Here is a 17,230-nt window from a genome sequence, read left to right on the forward strand (position 1 = left end):
GACAGGAGACACACCCAAAGGCAACCAAGTGCGGGCCAATCAGCAGTTGGTGTAGCTCAGGGCCAAAGGTCAGCCCAGGCCCTGGCTGGATGCCACCTTCAGACTGGGGGACAACCAGAGGCTGGGCGGTGGCCTCAGAACAGTGGGTCCCACGGATAGTTTGACCCCACCCATTTTTCCCAAATTTGCCTAGTGCTAAAACAGACCAAAATTCAATCTACTTGTGTTCCTTGTAGGTTAAAATAGGGTGCTTTTCATACACTCAACAAGTTCTTCGAGCCTCTTTTGGATCAGGGGAATCAAGTACTCGGAGAAACTCGAGATTTGTTCAGGATCCCAGAGCTAGAAAATGCCAGAGCCACAGTTCCACAGAAAGTGGTTTATTGCTTTTAGAACAAAATAAGATGCTTTTAGAACTTTTGTTAGTAAAGAAAAACGGTTAGAACTTGAAAACATTTCTAAAACAATGTTTTGTCAGCGGATGCAAGTAGGCACTTCGACAGAGAAAACTGCCCGCTTGCAACCGTGCAGACCCGAGCTGCCCGGTTACGTGGAGCGAACGGCTTAGAAGCGGGGCTTGCGCTTGCGGCCGGTGTACTGGGTGTCGGGTCTGACCTCCCTGTGGCAAGGAGACAAGGGGGCGGTCTCAGAAAAAAGAACAAAGGACCTACCTCAGGGACACTTTCAAGTGCAGGCGATCCCTTGGTGGCCACAGACCACGCCCTCCCCCCATCCCCAGCCCAGGTACTCACTTGCCCTGCCGCCTGCGGCGCTCCTTCTTCTCCAGCACCCACTCACGGCTCTTCCTCACCACCCCGCGCCTCGCCATCCTGCGCTGGATCCTATGCGGGAAACACAGCTCTGAGGGCACGGGTGGAACCCACGTGGCACTCAAGCTAGTCCACACAGGGAAAAATAGTGGTCCTCCTCGAGGCAGGCGGCCTCCGATGCCCCTGCCACAGAAGTCCCTGCTTCTGGACACCTCTCCTCCCCCAGTGATATCCCCTGGGGCCAAAGCAGTTGTCTGGTAGAAGAGCGGGAGGTGAGAGGCCCCACTCCCTCACGGGCATCTTTGTGGCAGTGACCACCTGTTTAGGTGTGTTCCCTTGTTAGATGCTGCCTGTCGGGCAGGCAGGGGGCCGAGCTACTTTTAGGGCAACATGGGCCGGGGTCAGCCCTTGACAGCCTGGCACTGCCAAGAACAGCCAGAGGCCCGATGCCCAGTGCTGCCGACTTCGGACCCTAGTCCGGCTGCGGGGTCGGCGTGCCTGGCATAGACCAAGTGGGGGTTCCCAGCAACGACAGATGTCTGAGGCAGGAAAACAAGGCTGTCAGCTCACGGCAGCCGCGACAAGGATCCTCAAGCACTGATGTTGGCCTCCAGCCCTGGCTGAGGAGAAAAGGGACCCCTCACAGCCCCATGGGAGAGAGGCCCTGGGAACAGGGAGAAACCTTTTGTCCCTAAACCACATCCCCACCTGGCAGCTGGGCTCAAACGATTTCCAGCATAATTCCTGCCACGGAGGGCCGCTCGCCATTTGAGTAACAACCATTTCCTGAGCACCTGAGCGCCGGACCCATGGATGTCCTACGGCAGATACGAACCAGGCTTGCCCTTGAAGAGCCCACGACTGGGCCAGGGCAGGGACCAGCCACACCAGGCAAAGCGAGTGCAGAGACCCAGCAGCTACTGAGGGAATGACACGGAAAGGAAAAGCAGAGTCTGCGAAAAACAAGAAGGCTGCTGAGATAAGCGGGCATTTCTGCAGGCCGAAGGTGGGGTGGCAGCAAGACCAGAAGAACCACGCAAGGGTGCGGCACTGAAAGGACCGAGGGAGAGTTAGGGAACAAGAGTCCCGTGTGCCAGGCGAGAGAAGGGGAGGGGTCCAAGTGAGATCCTGAGGGTCCAAAGCACAAGTTCCCTCCTTGCATGAGGGCCAGTGCAGGCCGGATTCCAGCACAGACCATGTTTGCAGCTACTTCTCATCTGTTCTGACCTAAGAATAAAAGTCAGAATCATTAAAAACGAAAAACTCAGGGGCTCAGTCAGTTGAGCATCTGACTTGATTTTGGTTCAAGTCATGATCTCGTGGTTCGTGGGATCAAGCTCCATGTCAGGCTCTGAACTCAGCATGAATCCTGCTTAAGAATCTCTCTCTCCCCTCTGCCCCTCTCCCCTGCTCACACGCTCTCTCCCTTCCTCTAAAATAGAAAGGTAAGGGCGCCTGGGTGGCTCAGTCGCTTCAGTGTCTGACTTCAGCTCAGGTCATCATCTTGCGGTTTGTGAGTTTGAGCCCCACATTAGGCTGGCTGCTGTCAGTGCAGAGCCTACTTTGGATCCTTTGTCCCCCTCTCTCTGTGCCCCTCCACTGTTCATGCTTTCTCTCAAAACTGAGTAAAAACACATGAAAAAATTTTAAAAAGAAAAAAATCTCAGAATCTCACTTGGCTGGGCCAGTTCACAGAGGTGTGAATACAGGCAAGGAGTGTGCTCTCCGTTCAGTAAGCAGTGGGCGGCCAATGAGGTTTCACAACAAAGAAGTGAGACAATGTGATCTAGACACTTCAGCACGTACAGGCAGTGGTGCATGAAAGAAACATTAAGAATGCCCACAACCAGGGGGCAGGAGTCTGAGGCACCAAGTGCAAAGCAGGAGGCAGCTGCCAACAGGGGGCTGGAAGTACAGGACTAATGATCAAGGGTCTGTAAGGAAGGACAAGCTGGGTGGCAAGCTGGGAGCCATAGAAGTAATGATGGGAAAGAGTCATGGGGGCAGATAAGAGCAGCAGGGGGGGGCAGTGAGTGAGGACCCCAGACCAAAGGTGCCAAGAAGTAAGTTGGGCAGGAGTGGCAAATGCCACAGGTGGACCGAGTCATCAGAGAGAGTCAGAGAGACTGACAAGAATGATTAGACAAAAGGACAAGAACACGAGAAGGCCAGATCATCCTCCCAAAGGACCACAGCCCCCTGCCCCCCCACCCCCCAAGCCGAGGACCCACAGAGCGAGTGCCCACAGAGCCAGGAGACAGGCCCGTGCCGGGCACTGTGCCGGGTCTGCCCACACACACGCGTTCTGCTCCTCCACACGCTGCCCGGGTGCTGGCATTATCCCCTCGCTGAACAGCCGAGAAACGGACGCTTACCTAAGTTTACAGTTAGCACATGTCGTCTGTAGACCCCGGTGTGAGGACAAGAGGGATTCTATGGTGGGTGGAGGGGGCTGAACCACGTGCACATCCTCTGTGAGGTGGGAGAGGGCGCCACTCGCTGGGAGCAAGTGGTGGGCGCCTTAGAGCAGAAAACATCTAGGAGAGCCCCCCCCCGCCCGCAAATCCCCACGGGGAACACGGGCTGAGGAAGCTAACAGAGATGACCGTGGGGAGGTCAGGGGGCTCCACTCTGTAGTGGACACAAGGAACACACTTGTGATCTTCACCACCCGTGGCCTTCCTGACCTATTCTCTGCGCATTTTTCCCCTTAAACGTCTTAAAAGTCTTCAGGCTTCTCACTCACATCAACCAGAACTAAGAAATAACCTCCTTCACTGCCTTACCATCAATTATCCAGTCAGCAAACACCGGAAACCTTTCACTAACAATAAGACCCTACTCTGGGATCAGGGACACACCAGCAGAGCCCAAGTCCTCCTTTTGGCTGGGGAGCCAGCAAGCAAACAAACACACAGGATTCAGAACAGTGAAAGGTGGTAAGGAAAATAAAGGGTAAGGAGAACTCACCAAGGATACTGGAACAGATAAATGGCAACGTGTGATTTCCCTTTCTCAAAAATTAAAGGAAAAAGAAAGAGTTCACCTTGCTGCTGTGCAGAAAATCAATTCCAAGAGGCAAAGTGGAAGGAGGCCAGTGCCGCAACTTCCACACTCCAGGCAAGGTCGGTGGGGGTTCAGACCAGGGGAGGGGACTGGCTGTCACCCGGACAGACACAGAGGACTGGCCAGATGTGAGGTAAGAAAGACAAGAATGACTGTGTGGGGAAGGACAGAGGAAGGCAGTCTTGGTGTGAAAAACAAGAGCTGGGTTTTGTTCCCAATACTTGTGGGAAGCCTAGGTATGGACACTTAGGAGGCAGTTAGGAAAATGGAGGTGAGGTTGAGACCATAGGCATAAACCCAAAGCAACAAACCTGGAGTTGGTGATTAAGGCAGCAGAGAGAGAAAGGGTCCGGGCTGGGCCCCAGAGTGCTCGGAGAAAGAACAGCCAGCAAGCTGAGGACAAAACCAGGATGGCAGGCAGGAGGCCGAACTGGGAAAAGCATCGAGGGAGTGGCTGGCTGTCGTCAGTGCCCGAGGAACAGGCAGGTTAAGAGGAGGACAAGAGAGAAAGCGGACTGAGAAGCAGCCACAGATTTGGGAAGACAGAGGCTGGCGTGGCCTTGAGAAAAGCAACCCACGAGGAGACAGAGGTGGGAGCAGAGAGGAGTGAGAGAATGGTGTGGTGGAGCAAGCAGCACATGTGAGATGTGACCCAGAGGGAAGCCCATGCACGAGGGGGCGCAGCGGGGGGAGTTAGGGCGCTTAGGGAGAAGACAGAAGAAACAGGGTCTCTGCAAACTGAGGGAATGACCCAGGAGAGTAAACATGAGGACATAGGAGCGGGGAGGGAGAGCCAAGAGGGGACAGAGGCCAGGATGCAGGTGGCGGAGGCAGCCTCGAGGAGGGAGGAGACAAGCCGGCAGTCCTGGCAATAGGGAAGGCAGAGAGAGGAATGAAAGATGGTTGCGTGGCTGTCCACAGACATCCAGAAGGGCGCCTGCTGCCCAGCCTGAGGCAGGAGCGGGCACAGGCCCACAGGGTTCCCCACTGTTACCACCCTGGTGTCACTGCCACACTTGAACCTAAGAGACCTGGTGCAAGCAGAGAGCCACGTAGGACGACCCCGGCAGAAGCAAGCCCCCGCACTCCAGGCAGGGGTGACAACTGCTTACCTCTCACTCGTGAACGCAGACTCCGTGGCCTCCTCTTCATCAGTAGTTTCGGTCAGGGCCTGCGGGGACCAGCGTTCTCTTAGATCAACCTGGAGATCTCTCAACCCACCTGCCCCAACCCAGAAGGTCAGGCCACCCAGGCCTGAGTCCTTCCAACAGGTACCAGGCCCAGCCCCACAAGAAGGGAATCTAAAGGACACAAGCCTGCAAACTCTGGATCCCTCACCTTTGGCAGAAAGGTCGAAGGCCCAGAAAACAAACAGAGGTAGAACCTGAAACCAGAAAAGTACAGAGTGAGGGCTGGGCTCATAAAGCCACTCACAGTTACAAGTCTCCACACTCCTTCCCAGGAACAGGTGCAGAATGTGTAAGCCCCGGTGACCCAGCCGAGCACTCCTCTGGCCCACTCATCACCCCAACACCCTCTCCGCTCAACGCGGACAATACACTAGCCCCCAGCACTCACTTCTTTGCCTTGGCGCTATTGGGGAAATCCACCACCACGCCACCAGTGAAGCCAGCCTTGGTGGCCTGGATCGTGATCAGCTCCAACTGAGAAGAAAACGGCAGCGAGTCAGGCAGGGAGACTGGGGGAGCAGACAGCTTCCGCTCTACTCCTTTCGAGAAGCCAGTCTGCCCCCCAGGGTGGACCCTACCCAGGAGAGCTGAAGGTCTTCATCAAACTTCCCAATTCTGAGTCCCCAAAAAGCATATACACAGGAAAGTGCAGGCTGGAACAGCAACTCCCCTGGTTCTCACTTTTCTAGCCCAGGGACCCGTCTCCCTGCTCCCATCTCAGGAATGAAAGGCCACCATTCAGGAAACAAACTCCTTCAAGTTAGGGGCCAGGGACAGCTCACCACTGGTCTATCAGGGTCTGCACCTATATCTCCTCATCCCCATGGCGTGACCCGCCACAGAACAGACAGCTGTTGCCATCCTATCAAATCCTCCCCCCACTGCCATTCATTTGGTTACAGAAATCAGACACATCCTCATAATTGTAATACCACAGATCAGCCGAGAGAACACACAGGTCCTATCCTACCCCGCAGAAACCTCTCCCTCAGGTACTCACTCCCTACTTTTCCCACCAGTCAGCAACAATTTCCTTGTTTCGTCACCTCCCAACAGCAAGAGGGCAGGTGAGGGAGGCACAGGACAGCTTACCTGTTCTGGGTCTCTCCCCCTCCCCTGCACCTCCAGTAGCCAAGGCGCTCACCTGCTCAGAGTTCTCAGGATACAGCTGCAGGACAGCCCGGGCTCCACGGACCTATAAGCAACAGAAACATCACTCTCCTACAAACATACCACGGGCTCAGGGCCCAACACTTCTCTCTTCCTCGTTCACTAAATATCTGAAATCCCACCGTGCACGTGACCCTGTTCTCAGGGCTGGGGATGTAGCCGTGAACAAAGAGAGCGCCTGAACTCTTGAAGGCCCGTTGCAGTGAGAAAGGCAGCTAATACATGGTGGTGACTTAGTGCCAAGAAGAAAACCAAATCAGGACAAAGGAATGGTAAGTGACAGGAGACTACTGGGTTTACTTTTGGCTCAAGGAAGGCCTCTCTCTGAGGAACACTTGGGCAGAATCCTGACTGTAACAGGGAGCTGGCTGAACATAGAAGGGAAAACCATTTCCACAGAAAGGCAAACACAAAGGCCTTTAGAACCTCAGATTAACCCCAGTGTGTGTGTGTGCAACAGAAACCACATAACACACAAGGACAGCCAGCCATCCACAAGAAACAACCCATTCTAGGAAAACCAGGGATGAAGCGAGGTGATTAAGAAGAACCCAGATATACCTGGCCTGTTCCAAAAAGGAAAAGAACTCATTTTTAGGACTTAAAATCTCAAACTATCAATTGATCCTATTAAACAACTGAAATCAACACCATCAGTTACAAAAATAAAAAGCTATTGAAGGCTCTGTCTGTGATAAATAACCCTCCTGCACCCCATCTGAGCATCAGCAGTAGGGGAGAGGGAGGGTGGGAGTCACAGGATGTAAGCACTCTGCATGCCCTGGACATGAGGTCTCTGTCCTCACTCCGTGGAGTCCGTGCCCCCACACCAACTTCCGATTAAAATTTAGTGCAGCCAGACACAGGAACTGTGATCAGTCTCAGACACCACCATCTTCTGCCATTTCATTAGGGAGTGTCAGACCACCAAGCTCTCTCTTTAGGCCAAGACAGGAGAACCATGATAAGGTCCTGCCACCCCATGCAGTACCATTTGAATGGCTTTCCCCTGGGAAACTTCCTACTCCGTTACTGCCTGTAGAAGGGAGAAGTGGCCAGCCCAGACTGGGAGACGATCTCATACTCACCAGCACAGAGTAAAGAGAAGAAAAAAAGCAGTATAGGCGCTTGGCAGGGATGTCAGACTTCTTATTTGCATTACAGAGCCACTGGACAGCAGAAATGCTGAGAAAGGAAAGGACCCCAGTCAGGACAAGTACCAACATGCACTGCTCTCTCCAGCCTCTTCAAGACTCTAACACCACACACAATCCTTGAGCCCCAGGTGAAACCCTCCTGCCTATAACTCTCTTTCTGGGCCTGTGCAGATCCACTCCAGGTCACCATTCTAGAATACCGGATGGAGGAGAGTAGAGAGAAGGTTGGCATCAGCTTCCTTGTAGCCAATCTAAACCAGTATTTTCTCAACCTTGTTTCTCCATGCATCTCAAATTTAAAATTACTCAGTGTGTCAAGGCTCTCTGCCACCTACCCCTTCATTCCCTTCCTCTAATCAAGGGAAAACCCCTTTATAGTATGTACACAAAGGCACTCATTCACTTATTCTCCTCTTCAATCGGTTCCTTCAACTGTACCTGTGTCTTCACCATCCCCAGATTTAAAACCCTCAAGCAACTATTATGTACTCCACTCAGGTGCTTCCCCCTTCACTGCTGTGTACACACATGAATGGAAGCCCAAACCCCACTTGTCTGTCCAACTGCCTCTCCCAGGTTTTACCTTCCTCTACCACTCTCCTGGTCAGCACTCATCACCACCTCCAGGTTGCTTCAACAACCTAACTAATCTCTCCTTTCTTTTCCTTTTTTTTTTTAATTTGAAGGAGTGGGGGAGCACATGCAAGCTAGCAGGGGAATAGGGGCAGAGAGAGCAACAGAGAGAGAGAGAGAGAGAGAGAGAGAGAGAGAGAGAGAGAGAGAGAATGAATCTTAAGTAGGCTCAATGCTCAGCACAGAGCCCGACACGGGGGTTAGCCCCACAACCATGGTATCACGACCTAAGCCGAAACCAAGAGTCGGCCCCTCAACCAACCAAGCCACCCAGATGCCCCTCTCCTCTCAATAATCTTCCCAAAATACAGCTCTGATCTGGTTACTCCCTAGCTTCCCATCAATTACTGAATAAAGCTCAAACTTCTCAGCATGGAATTTAAAAAGCTCTCATTCTTGAGGTGCCTGGGTGGCTCAGTAGGTTAAGTGTCCAACTCTTGAGATCGGCCCCTGAGTCGGGCTCTGTGCTGACAGCTTGGAGGAGCCTACGTGGGATTCTCTCTCTCCCTCTCTCTGTCCCTCTTTTCCTTGCATGCACCTGCATGCACGCTCTCTCTCTCAATAAACAAACTTAAAAAAACAGCTCTGGTCTTTCCCACAATCTATCAGGTTCCTTTCCCTGGGCACTTCTGTGCCTTTGTTCACACTGTTCCTTCCCTCAGAGCCCCATCCCCAGTCCCAGGACTATCCAAGTTCCTCTGAGCCTTCAAGGCACAACCCAGCCCCTCCTCCTCCTCAAGGCTTCCCCGTGCTCTCTAGCTTTTCTTCACCGCTCTGGTGGGTCCCACAACTCTGGTCACAGCCCACACTCAACTTCATGTTTAGCTGTATGGCCCATGTCTTATAGCACCTGACACACCACGAAGAGTTAAAAATTAAAAGAAAGGGGGGCACCTGGGTGGCTCAGTCGGTTGAGCATCCGACTTCGGCTCGGGTCATGATCTCACGGTTCATGGGTTTGAGCCCCGCATCGGGCTCTGTGCTGACAGCTCAGAGCCTGGAGCCTGCTTCTGATTCTGTGTCTCCCTCTCTCTCTGCCCCTCCCCCACTTGCACTCTGTCTGTCTCAAAAATAAATAAACATTAAAAAAAAAATTTTTTAAATTAAAAGAAAGGACTGTGTTGTATTTCCACAAACCTCGCAGCACCTTGTACCATGTCTTACATATAACAAATGCTTAAAAAAAAAAAAAAAAAAGTAAGTTTGCCATACTCTCTCTCCTCTCAAAAACAAATAAAAAGTGACTACTTACTCCTAAAACATACAGACCATACCACCGGCCTTTGGTTTGCTGCAGCTTAGAACAATCTCACTCAACCGTTACTAAAAAGCAATTGCTTTCCTTGAAATGATTTCCCCCACTCTTGTTCCCAGATGTAAACTAATCCCTTACCCTAGAAGAAAATCTTCAAATCTACATTTTTACTGCTTACCCAGATCCGTAATGCTCAACCCACAATCACAGGATTAAAGCTGACTTCTTCCCCTATCCCCTACCCTCCACCCCATCAACAAAGAGAACAGAGAATACACCAAATAATCAACAATTTACCACAGGACACAAAGAACAACTTCATGTTTCTAACAGTCACTTCAACGTTCTAAGATCTGTTATCGAAGTACTACGTAAAGGCTCAAAACTTAACCCAGACAAAGTCCAAAAAGGACTAAGCCACTGAAGAAACTGGCAAATCCCGGACCACTCTCCATTACAGTTAGTCAAAAAGAAGGAAACAAGATGGCTGCTGGGGCCCACAAGATGGCTCCTAGAGGTGTAAGAAGCCACCTCTCCACCACCCTCCAACAAAGCACAGAGAATCTATAATCTATACCAGTGGTACCTGAACCTGGCAGCGCAAGATGATCAAAGGAGTAGACAGTTTCAAAATACAAAAAATGCGTAATTGGGGACACTGCTCTAACCAGGGATGTGTATTTCTAAGTCTCCTGTGTAACTCTGCACAACCAGTTTAGGAAGCACTGACCTGCAGGACTAAAAGCAGGAACTGAAGACTCTTACCTGATACAACCATCAAAGGTGCCTGGTTTGAAGGGAATGCCCTGGCCCATGTCCCCCAGAAGCAAGTCTCCCTCAGTGTCTCGGTCCAAGGCCGCATCTACATTGGACGATAATACGTCAGGAAAACAGACGACGCGTAGCTGCTCCGTACTCATGAAGCGTAGTCTGCTCCAATGCTAAGTAGCACATACTTACCCAGCATGGCAGGGCTGATGTCGATGCCCACCCAATAGTGCCCCTCATCCGAGAGATAATCTCCACTCAGCCCAGAACCACATCTGGAAGACACAATAAAAACAGGAACTCAATAGTGTGAGCAGGAAAGACACTCCTCCACCTGGACAAGCTGAACTAGGCCCCAGGATCTCACCCAATATCCAACAGGTAACAGGGCTGACCCTCGGGCAGACAAAGGAGCTCCAATGCGCGCCCAGCCATCTTGGTCTGGACATCAATCATCCGTGAGCTGGGAAGGCAGAAAACACAAGTAATAAAGGAGTTCTGGGCTAAAACATTGCTCAGAGCAAAAGAAGAGAAAGAGAACAAGGCACAATCACCCTGAGGTACCGTCCCAGTCACCATACCCAACTACACCTATTTAAGAGCGACCCCCAAAGTCCATGTAATACAGCAACAAGTTATTTTGCGACACAAATTACAACTTTGCCAGCTGCAAAACTGATGTGAAGGGAATAAATCGCTTAGCTAATGACTAACTATTGCCTATTTTCAACTCCGTGTGGTTCTGATATGTTTATTACTTAAAAACACGTTTTCTGGAAAAATTACCCACCATAGTTACTCTCCTGTATAAAGCTCAACAAGGTACCACAAAAATCCATAGCAGTTGCTACCCATGAGAAATATAATGCAAGCCACGTGGGACTTTCTTATGCCATGATTAAAATGAAATACTAAAATTAACTGTAATAGTTTACCCAACCCAATAATCCTGGTAATATATCTTAACCCGATATGCTCCAAATAGCATTTCAACACATCATCAACAGTCAATAGGCAAAATGTTAACATTTTCTTCACAGTAAGTCATTCCGACCAAACATTACTTCAAGAGAATACTGCCTCTTAACAAAACGGATCTTTGGTGTTCTCTGCCTTTCCCAAGATCAAGAGGAAGAATCGCACTGAATTCTGCAGCTGGGAAAAAAGCTTATGTTGCTACATAATGACAACCGGATCAGAGATTTCTGCTGGCCTTGGTCTTGGACTCTAATTTGAATGGAAAAGTGGAGAACAGTTATCTCTAGAGTAGTGGTATCAGAGAGAGAGCTGGCTTGGAAGTCCCTGTTCTAGCCTTCACCTGTTAAATGACTCTATGGTTAACACAAGTTAACTCCCCCCCTGAAATTCAGATTCTACACCACTTGTCATAAGACCTTAATGATAATGCAAACAGGGGCACACAGCATTCTGGGAATACTAATTCCTCCCCCTCAACAGCAGTGACGCCCCTACACGTATCCACCGCCCCTGCCGATTTTACCGCATGCTTCAAACAAGCTGTCACATGAAACTTTGAGAACCCACTAGAGAAAGTACGCATGATTCACCTCCATTTTAATGCTAAGTTCACCGAGGCCCAGAGGGTTCCGAGATTTACTCAAAAGTTGACTTTCCCACCGTAAAAAATAGGATCAATCTGGGTCCCTTCCTTCCCCAACACCCCAAACTCTTGCGTGCTTTCCAAGTAGCGCCAGCTACCAGGGTAACTTGCCGGCCCCCGAACCCCGACGCCGCGCAACATCTAGGCTCCCCTTACTTGCGCACGTATTTCCGGGCTTCATTCTTGTCATAAAACTGCGGGAAAGAAAAAGAGAAGGGTAGTATAGAAGGAATCAAGACGCGAGAGCCTTAAATGGAGGAGAGAAGAACGCGCGCGAGCCGCAAGCCTCACCAGCTCCGGGGGCCCGCCGTGCTCCGGTCTCTTCCCACGGAACGCCATCCTCACGCCTCAGCCGCGAGACTCACGCTAGTGTTCCGGGAACCCGGCTTTTATGTCTTCGGCCCCGCTCCCGCCCAAAAATACGCATGCTCCACCTTTCTCCCCGCCTCCCTTTTTACTCGATTGGCTAGAGGGCCGACGCGCTGCGAACAACGCGCGCTTCCCATTGGCCAGTTAGTCTCGCACCGCCCGCATGGCCCGTTCAAGATGGCAACCAAGCGCGATCTGAGGTGGCCACGGCGGTTGCTGTGGGGGTTGTGGCTGGCCCGGGGCGCTCCACAGAGCCCGGGTTCCGGCCTGAGCCTAGAAGGGAGGACTTATTCCCAGGGCGACGGCCCATACTCGCGCACGGCGCTCTATGAACTGCTCGGCGTGCCCACCACAGCCACGCAGGCGCAAATCAAGGCGGCCTACTACCGGCAGAGCTTCCTCTACCACCCGGACCGCAACTCGGGGAGCGCCGAGGCTGCCGAGCGCTTCACGCGCATCTCCCAGGCCTACGTGGTGCTGGGCAGTGCCACGCTGCGTCGCAAGTATGACCGCGGCCTGCTCAGCGACGAGGACCTGCGCGGACCTGGCGTGCGGCCCCCCAAGGCGCCGGTCCGCGACACCGGCTCGCCCCGCCCCCCGCCCCCTGCGTCTCAGGCCCACGGCCGCGGTCAGGCCACCGCGGGCGGCAACCGCACCATGTTCGACTTTGACGCCTTCTACCAAGCTCACTACGGAGAACAGCTGGAGCGTGAACGGCGCCTCAGGGCCCGGCGAGAGGCCCTACGCAAACAGCAGGAGGACCGGGCCAAGAAGGGCTTCCACTGGGACGATACCCGAGACGCGACCTTTGTCTTCCTTCTCCTCACGGTCTTCATCATCATGGGCTTTCGTTTTTAAAAGGAGAGAGGAAGAAAGGGAGCAGCCCCCCGCCAGCCCCGAGAAAATGGCCTTTCCGGTGTTCTTGAACCCTTTGCCTTCCATAGTCTACCTCTGCGGGGGTCCGGAGAAACTGCTCTCCCCCTCCTGTTCCCCGCCCGCCCAGCTTAGCCGTTCACGTACGCTTCCCTCCCCTACGGTCCAGAAAAGAAGGCTTCTCGATGCCCAAGAAAGAGGCCCCAAGAAGAAGAGTCCCAAAAGCCCGAGAGTGAAGGGTTTTCTGGAGTCCCTTGGGTGCCTGCTTCCAGAGGTTGCCTTCCTGATGTCAGCTTCTGGAACACTTGCTCGGGCTTTATTGTAAAGCTCTGAGCAACAGTTGTCTGCTCCTGCCCCGCGCTTGTACCGTGGGGCTCCTGTGTAACCTTGAACCGTGCAATGTGACCAATTGTTGGCTGCCAAAAGAAAAATTGTGGGGTTGTACGAACCTTGTCTTTCTGTGAGTTCCCCAGCCACAGGTGAGACCTGACGTAAGACTGTGATCTTTGGAAACCTTGCCATTCTTGTATGATCAGCCCCAGACCCCACTCCCTTTTCTGTTGATGGCATGTGGGAGTGGGGGAGCAAGGTCATGGAGCATAAGGAATTGAGTGTTCCTGTGCCCACACTTATCTAATGTGTATGACCTTGGAGAAATTACTCTGTGGGCATGACAGCAGAGGAACAAATCATTTGCTCTCTTGAGGCCTGTCACACTTTATTATCTACAGTTCTAATGGGCTCATTGATTAAAACATGATGTGATAGAGTTAGGTTTATCCTTGGGACAGTCAGTATGCCTGTCTCTTGGTCATTCCTTTGCCAGCCAGCCCCATTGCTAACTGTGCAGCCCATCCCCTCCCAGAGATAGAGCGGCCAGCTGGGACGCTGAGTCGCTTGAATGTGGCCTGCCCTCTTGTTTAGCCCCACAAGCCAAGTCCTTGAAACCTGGCTGCTTGAGTTTAGGGTATATGGTAGTACAAGGGACAAGAGGCTTGTGGTGGAAACAAATTTCTTTATTCAGAGCTGGCTGAGGCTTTCTCTCTGTCCCTCTCTCTCTCTCTCTGTTTTGTTTTGTTTTTTTAATATTTATTTTAAGAGCACATGTGTGAGCCGGGGAGAGGGGCAGAGAGAGAGGGAGAGAAAATCTTAAGCAGGCTCCATGTTCAGCCCGGAGCCCAATGTGGGGCTCCATCCCAGGACTGTGAAATCATGATCTTAGCCAAAGTCAGGAGTCAGACGGTTAACCCACTGAGCCACCCAGGCACTCCTCTCTCTCTTTCTAAGCAGTTGGTCATCGCTTGGCAAGAGCTGTAGAAGTCAGGCTGTCAACTCTGAGTCCCTGCGCGTGGTACATGTATTGGCTGTAAGATTTTAGGTGCTTAAGCATTAATGCATGGGGCCTAAGTGTAAAGCTGCGAGCTGGGGAAGCCTTTACAAGAGAGATCTACCACAAGGGTGAGGACAGAAGTGAGCGTAGGTTCTAAACAAAGCCAGAGGTGCTTGGGTATATGAGTAAGAAATCCTGCATTCAGTCTTTCATGTGAAATCCTTGTAATTAGGATAAGCCCACAGCTAGTTCAAACTGGTGTCTTGGAAACCATTTGATTCCCTCCAGCCTTGGAGGTCAGGGGCTGCAGTGACTGTACGATTCAGTGGTAAGGATTTGAGCCTGCTTGGATTCAGGCTTGGTGAGCTCAGCTAGCCTTGGTTTGGGGGGAGGGGTGTATGTACTTTTGAAAAGAACATTTAATGTTATTATGTTTCATATTTGGAAAACAAGTTCTTTTCGAAATCCAAACAACAAGTAGTGTTAAGCTTAGCAAAATGCACAGAAACTAGTGATTCTCAGCCAAGCTGTTGGCATTATTTGGGGCAAGGTTCTATCAAAGTTTCTATCAAAAAGGATTGGGGTTGTTTTGGGTTGGTTTATAAAAGCACCCGTGGTCTGTAAATTGCTGGGCCCTTTCTCATGGGCTCCTTAACGTAGACCTCAAGTTTGTTTTCTCTCGGTGAACATTCCCTGGGGCTCCAGAACATGGAGAAGCATAGAAAGTTACAGAAGACTGGAGGAAGGGGCAGACCTGTGGAACTTCTGGAACATTCCATGCAACTCTGAGCAGGGTAGTCAATAAAGTTTGTTAATCATCCAACTGTAAGCCTCTCCTTAGGCGTAGGACCAGGCTCACACTATATTTAACAGTGCCTTCTTGCCTACCTCAGGTTTTTCTTAGCCCCAAGCTGAACACTTAAGTTCCTACTCTGTACTCTCCCTAAAATGGAGTTTGGGCTCTTTATGGAAGGGGAGATGTGTAGGAGGATTTTTGAAGGACCCTCAGACCCCTTCCCACCTATCCCCCACGCCCGAGGATCGTCATAGGTCGTTCTTTTCTCAGTTTTTTACCTGCTCTGGAGAGGAGAGACTGAACCAGGCCGTGGACGTTATCCCCTGCCTTCTAGGGACTGCTCCCCAATTCCTAATAATGGAAGAAGGCTCGGACACGCTCAACTTGAGACCCTTTTCTCCTTTTGATCACAAACTAAAACAAAACTCCCTTGAAGGTTTGGACCTAGGACGGGAGGTGGACCAGAGCAGCCCAGCCTGCCTTGGGCTGTGTTCCCTGGGGTGGGGATGGGGTTGCGAGTACAGTATCAGGCTGAGCGAGCAGCACACACAAGGCCTAAATGGGGAGACCCGGCCGACAAGCCAGGAGTCAGGGTGTGGAGGCAACTGTATGTTGTATACCGTCTTTGGACTGGATCAGGACTTCGTTTCTCCTGAGCCAAACTTTTCCCTTTGTCGCATTTTGTTTATTGCTGGGTGAAATGATCTGTTACAGATCCCAGTGCTGAGGGAGCAGGATTCCTTGCTTCCCCTCTGAAGTTCTGGCATTTCGTTCACTCGGCACACCTTGCCTTCCATAGTGATCCCAGCGTGAGCCAAGATGAGGAAGAAGAGCCTACCTTAGGCCGGTGTGTGGCCTCTCTGGTCATTTTTATACACGAGTATATAGTCCTTACAGCCAACAGCTGAGGTGCCAAGGATGGAACCCAAGTGAGCGGCCATCATACTCCCTTTTGGGCAAATGACGGTGGGGATGGGGGAAGGGGTGTGTATCTCGGACCTTCCTGGAAGGTCACCAGATCCCAGGAAGAAAGGCTGAAACAGGACAGCTGGTAAGTGGTGGTGTTACTTCAGTCCACTGTCTCGAATTCAGTACACTAGATAAGTGCGCTCTATCCTGGTCTTTGCCTCCTCTCAGTTCCTCAGCTGGTGACAAGGTCACACACTGTCACCTGCCTATGATCAGGATCATAGGAGGAGGCCCGCCTTACCTGTGCTCAGTGCCTTGGTTCTCAGGCCCAGCTTGTGGCCTCGGTGGCCATAGGGTTTGTGCAAAGCAGTTGAGGGTCCCTCTGAGGATGAGAGTGACCTGAGTCTGGTCCTCTGAACTTGCAAATACTGAGAATACTCGGTGCTGTTGTGCCCAAGAAGCAGGTGCAGAGAACTCATCTTCACCATCTGCTATGAGGTCATAGCGTCACTCACGATCTAACCATCTCACCACCATCTCTTAAGCCTGTCCAAACCTGGGGTCCTCTAACCAGACTTGAGGTGTGTTTGCCTTTCCATCGTGCTTTGGCCCCTTCAGCGTTCACACCCTCAGTCCTGGGAGGGGGCTGCTACTAAACAAGAGAAAGCCTGTTTCAGGAGGACCAAGGAGAGGCTGAGATTTGTGGGTCACAGGCCACATAGCCAACCTGCACACAGTGTTTGGCTGTGGTTGGCACAGTGTCTTAAAAAAACTTTAGCCAACTTTCAAATCTTGGGAGACTGTACAAGAATTCTGACTTGTCTCAAAAAAATGAGAAAACGTGCTGCCATTGCCCTCACACGCATACCCGAGTGTACCACCACGTGGGAGAAACTGTAACATTTGCCTTTGAGACAGGACAGAGCCCCCCATTTCACTGTGTTCCCACCAGCAGACAGGAAATGTAAAAGGCCTTGATCTACACACTTGGACATTTTGCTCATAATAGAGAAGTGTCTATATTCCATGTCTGTCGAGATGGAGAAAAAGAAAAAGAACCATGCATTTCCAAAAAAAATGAGGGAGGCTGTATTTCTTTGTGGAAATGGACTGCTTTGCACCTCTGTGACCTTCCTAGCCCTGGCAGACATTTGAGTTTGCAGATCCCTGGGCTACATCATATGTTGTTTTGAGAGCTCACACTTAAGTGGGGAGGCAGAGTGTAAACCTTATTTTCATTGTGGGACAAGAAGGATCTTTTGAGAAGTCTACAGCAATGGCCAAGGTCCTAGACAAAGCCAGAGGTCCTTTGGTACAGTAACA

The 17,230-nt window shown here is 51.5% G+C and overlaps 2 protein-coding genes and 1 non-coding gene across 6 annotated transcripts; 1 reads left to right on the forward strand and 2 right to left on the reverse strand.

The window, feature by feature from the left end:
* Positions 1 to 364: 364 nt before the first annotated feature.
* Positions 365 to 12,050, reverse strand: BUD23 (BUD23 rRNA methyltransferase and ribosome maturation factor). Of its 4 annotated transcripts, XR_008294573.1 has the most exons (13): positions 11,922 to 12,050; positions 11,787 to 11,824; positions 10,377 to 10,472; positions 10,202 to 10,284; positions 10,007 to 10,103; positions 7,285 to 7,381; positions 6,171 to 6,221; positions 5,415 to 5,500; positions 5,175 to 5,220; positions 4,949 to 5,007; positions 1,479 to 1,588; positions 753 to 842; positions 572 to 619 (listed from the first exon to the last, which is right to left on the reverse strand). XR_008294573.1 is itself a non-coding variant. In XM_015075017.3 (12 exons), the coding sequence occupies exons 1-12, from the start codon at positions 11,967 to 11,969 to the stop codon at positions 565 to 567; spliced, it is 846 nt and encodes a 281-aa protein (XP_014930503.1). In that variant the 5' UTR covers positions 11,970 to 12,050; the 3' UTR covers positions 365 to 564. The 4 variants fall into 4 exon arrangements, 3 of the variants coding, with proteins under 3 accessions (XP_014930503.1, XP_014930505.1, XP_026897744.1); XM_015075017.3 differs by lacking the exon at positions 1,479 to 1,588 and having other exon boundaries at positions 365 to 619; XM_015075019.3 differs by lacking the exons at positions 572 to 619; positions 753 to 842 and adding an exon at positions 849 to 1,390.
* Positions 1,304 to 1,434, reverse strand: LOC113594612 (small Cajal body-specific RNA 20). The gene has a single exon (XR_003415015.1). It is a non-coding gene; the product is annotated as a small Cajal body-specific RNA 20 (non-coding RNA).
* An 89-nt stretch (positions 12,051 to 12,139) lies between the features above and the next one.
* Positions 12,140 to 15,025, forward strand: DNAJC30 (DnaJ heat shock protein family (Hsp40) member C30). The gene has a single exon (XM_027041946.2). The coding sequence runs from the start codon at positions 12,177 to 12,179 to the stop codon at positions 12,855 to 12,857; it is 681 nt and encodes a 226-aa protein (XP_026897747.1). The 5' UTR covers positions 12,140 to 12,176; the 3' UTR covers positions 12,858 to 15,025.
* Positions 15,026 to 17,230: the final 2,205 nt, after the last annotated feature.

The sequence above is a fragment of the Acinonyx jubatus genome, chromosome E3 (genome assembly GCF_027475565.1).
Source record: "Acinonyx jubatus isolate Ajub_Pintada_27869175 chromosome E3, VMU_Ajub_asm_v1.0, whole genome shotgun sequence".
NCBI classification, from domain to species: Eukaryota; Metazoa; Chordata; class Mammalia; order Carnivora; family Felidae; genus Acinonyx; species Acinonyx jubatus.